The sequence below is a fragment of a genome, unplaced genomic scaffold, assembly GCF_019419815.1.
Source record: "Pyrus x bretschneideri cultivar Hongxiangsu unplaced genomic scaffold, Pyrus_bretschneideri_v1 Contig5, whole genome shotgun sequence".
Classification (NCBI taxonomy): domain Eukaryota; kingdom Viridiplantae; phylum Streptophyta; class Magnoliopsida; order Rosales; family Rosaceae; genus Pyrus; species Pyrus x bretschneideri.
Genome location: NW_025999787.1, coordinates 6,781,207 through 6,783,941, shown reverse-complemented (window position 1 = coordinate 6,783,941; position 2,735 = coordinate 6,781,207). Strand labels below are relative to the sequence as shown.

The window sequence follows — 2,735 nt, the reverse complement described above, 5'->3', positions numbered from 1 at the left end:
GTGATCGATACAGGTGATGATATATTATGTGTTATTACATAAATAGTGGGATATGTGTGTTAAAAAGTTAATAACTTAAAAAATAAAAATTTTCACCATTTTTATTAAAACACGTGGTATATCACTTATGTTTTCGTCACAACTAAAAATTTTTCTATTGCCCGCTAGCAAATCTCCCCACCGCGACTACCCCCCACTCAACCATCTCCTGCGACTGGCCAAACAAATCACTAAAGAAATTTGTGGTATTCTCACACACATCATCATTCATCATCTCTTTCTCTTTCACTCTCTCACTCTCACTCCTACTCCTCTCCCCCTCTGTCTCTCTGTCTCTCTCTCTCTCTCTCTCTCTCTCACTTAAAACCAGCATCCACCAAAAACCCAAAACACTCTCTCTGCAAGAGAGAGAGAGAGAGAGCGCCAAACAACTACCCCTATCCAATCGTACCACAATGGCCAATACATTTCCCACTTCCCATCGTACCCCTACAGCCCTCCTCTATTTCCTCCTCCTTCTCTCCTCGTCCTCCATCCACGCCCTCAACATCTCCACCCTCCTCTCCCCCTTTCCCGACCTCTCCTCCTTCGCCTCCCTCCTCAACTCCTCCATCTCCTCCGACATCCTCCCCCGCTCCTCCCTCACCCTCCTCGCCGTCCCCAATTCTTTCGTCTCCTCCACCTCTTACCTCACGCGCCGCCTCTCCCCTTCCTCACGTGCCGACGTCCTCCGCTACCACGTCCTCCTCGAGTACCTCTCCCCCTCCGACCTCCTACGCCTCCCTCCCTCTGGCAAGCTCATCACCACCCTCTTCCAAACCACCGGCCACGCCACCAGCAACTTCGGCTCCGTCAACCTCACCCGCGACCCCTCTACCGGCGTCGTCTCGATCCACTCCCCGGGCCCCTTCTCCCCCTCGAACGCCACCGTTTTATCCCTCGTCACGAACCTCCCGTACAATGTCTCCATCTTTTCCGTTAATTCCCTTTTAGTCCCCTACGGATTCGACCTCATGGCCTCCGATACCCGCCCGCCACTCGGCCTCAACATCACCAAGGCCCTCATCGACGGCCACAATTTCAACGTCGCAGCCTCCATGCTCGCAGCCTCCGGCGTCGTCGAGGAGTTCGAGGCCGACGAGGGCGGCCCCGGAATCACCCTCTTCGTCCCTACTGACACCGCGTTCTCCAATCTCCCATCCACCGTCCGCCTCCAGTCCCTCCCGGCCGACAAAAAAGCGGTAGTTCTCAAATTCCACGTCATCCACTCCTACTACCCGCTCGGTTCGCTCGAGTCGATTGTGAACCCGGTCCAGCCCACATTGGCCACGGACGACGGCGGAGCCACGTCGTACACTCTCAACATCAGCAGAATCAACGGCTCAATGGTGATCAGCACCGGGATCGTCCAGGCCATGGTCACCCAGACGGTGTTCGACCAAAAGCCCGTGTCAATTTTCGGGGTTTCGGCGGTTTTATTGCCCAAGGAGATATTCGGGAAAACCCCGGTTTTTGCAAAACCCGGGTCTCCCTTAGCGGGGGCTCCTCCCCCCTACATTGCCCTGTCGCCGGAGAGCCTCAATGAGCCTCCGTCGAACCTCTCTTCGCCGCCGGACTTTCGCGAAGAGATCGGATCGGATGCTGCTGCTGCTGCTGCAATCAATGGGTTGCGGAGCTTGTGGATTGCATCTTGTTGTATAGGATTGTATTTAATGGTATGAGATTAAATTTTTGCTATTTTTGGTTCTCAATTGTTAGATTTTTGGTGGGTTTTTTTTTTCACACATTGAATTGAATTGGGCTGCAAAAAGCAAAGAAGCCATTTTTGTTTTCAATTTGTTGAAATTTATGATGTTAAAATTGTGTTAATGTCTGAATAATTTTATGTAAATCAGAAGAAAGAACAATTTTTGTTTTTTTTGTTTTTAGGTTCTTGGATCTGGTGTTTTCTCCTCTGAAGATATTCAAAGTGTTTGATCATGATCTAATTCTTTTGCTTTACAAGTCTGATCTGCATTTGCATAATTGCATTGATCTTACTTTCTGCAGTAATTTATGGTGAATAAAATCGGTTAGCTTTTGGCTTTAACTGACAAACCCATCAAACCCATGTGGGTAATTTTCATTTTTCAATGTATGGATACCCCAAAATGTAGGAAATCTGCGATTTTTTAGAAAAAGAAAGACGAAGGAAGCAAAGGATCAATTAATTTGGGATAAAAATTATTCAGTAATTGCCTTTTTTATATACTTTTGTTGCCTTCTGTCATACTCATAAAGTTATCAAGCTTTCATTTTGGTCCCACGATATCCCTCCCTTTTGGACATTTTAAAACCACAAATTATTTGTTTGGGGGTCAAACAAAAAAAATTTATTCAAATTCATTCATTCACTTTTTATACTTAATTTATTAGCATATGAGCACACACAAAATGCGTAAGAAAATTTTTTATTTTTGTTTTTGAAATAGAAGGAGAAAGGAAGAAAGTGATAGAGAACGTGAGAGTGAGAAGTTTTTATTTATTTATTTATTTTTAATTAGATATATGTTAGGATTACATGTAGTTGAGGTTTTGAAAAAAAAAAAAAGCAAAATTTGGTTGTGTGAAATTACATTTATGCCCCATATTTCTTATTCATGTTTTGTATTAATTAGAAGGTTAAACGGATAATTTCATAAGGTTTTGGTTGATAATAAGTGTTTTATTAATTTGTAGAGATTATTTTATTCGGT

At 44.7% G+C, this 2,735-nt stretch overlaps 1 protein-coding gene across 1 annotated transcript; it reads left to right on the top strand.

Annotated features, from left to right (window-relative positions):
- The first annotated feature begins 315 nt into the window (after positions 1-315).
- On the top strand, positions 316-1,916 carry LOC103933445 (fasciclin-like arabinogalactan protein 4). The gene has a single exon (XM_009343143.3). It carries the CDS (start codon positions 456-458, stop codon positions 1,719-1,721), a length of 1,266 nt encoding a protein of 421 aa, XP_009341418.2. The 5' UTR covers positions 316-455; the 3' UTR covers positions 1,722-1,916.
- The last annotated feature ends 819 nt before the right edge of the window (positions 1,917-2,735 follow it).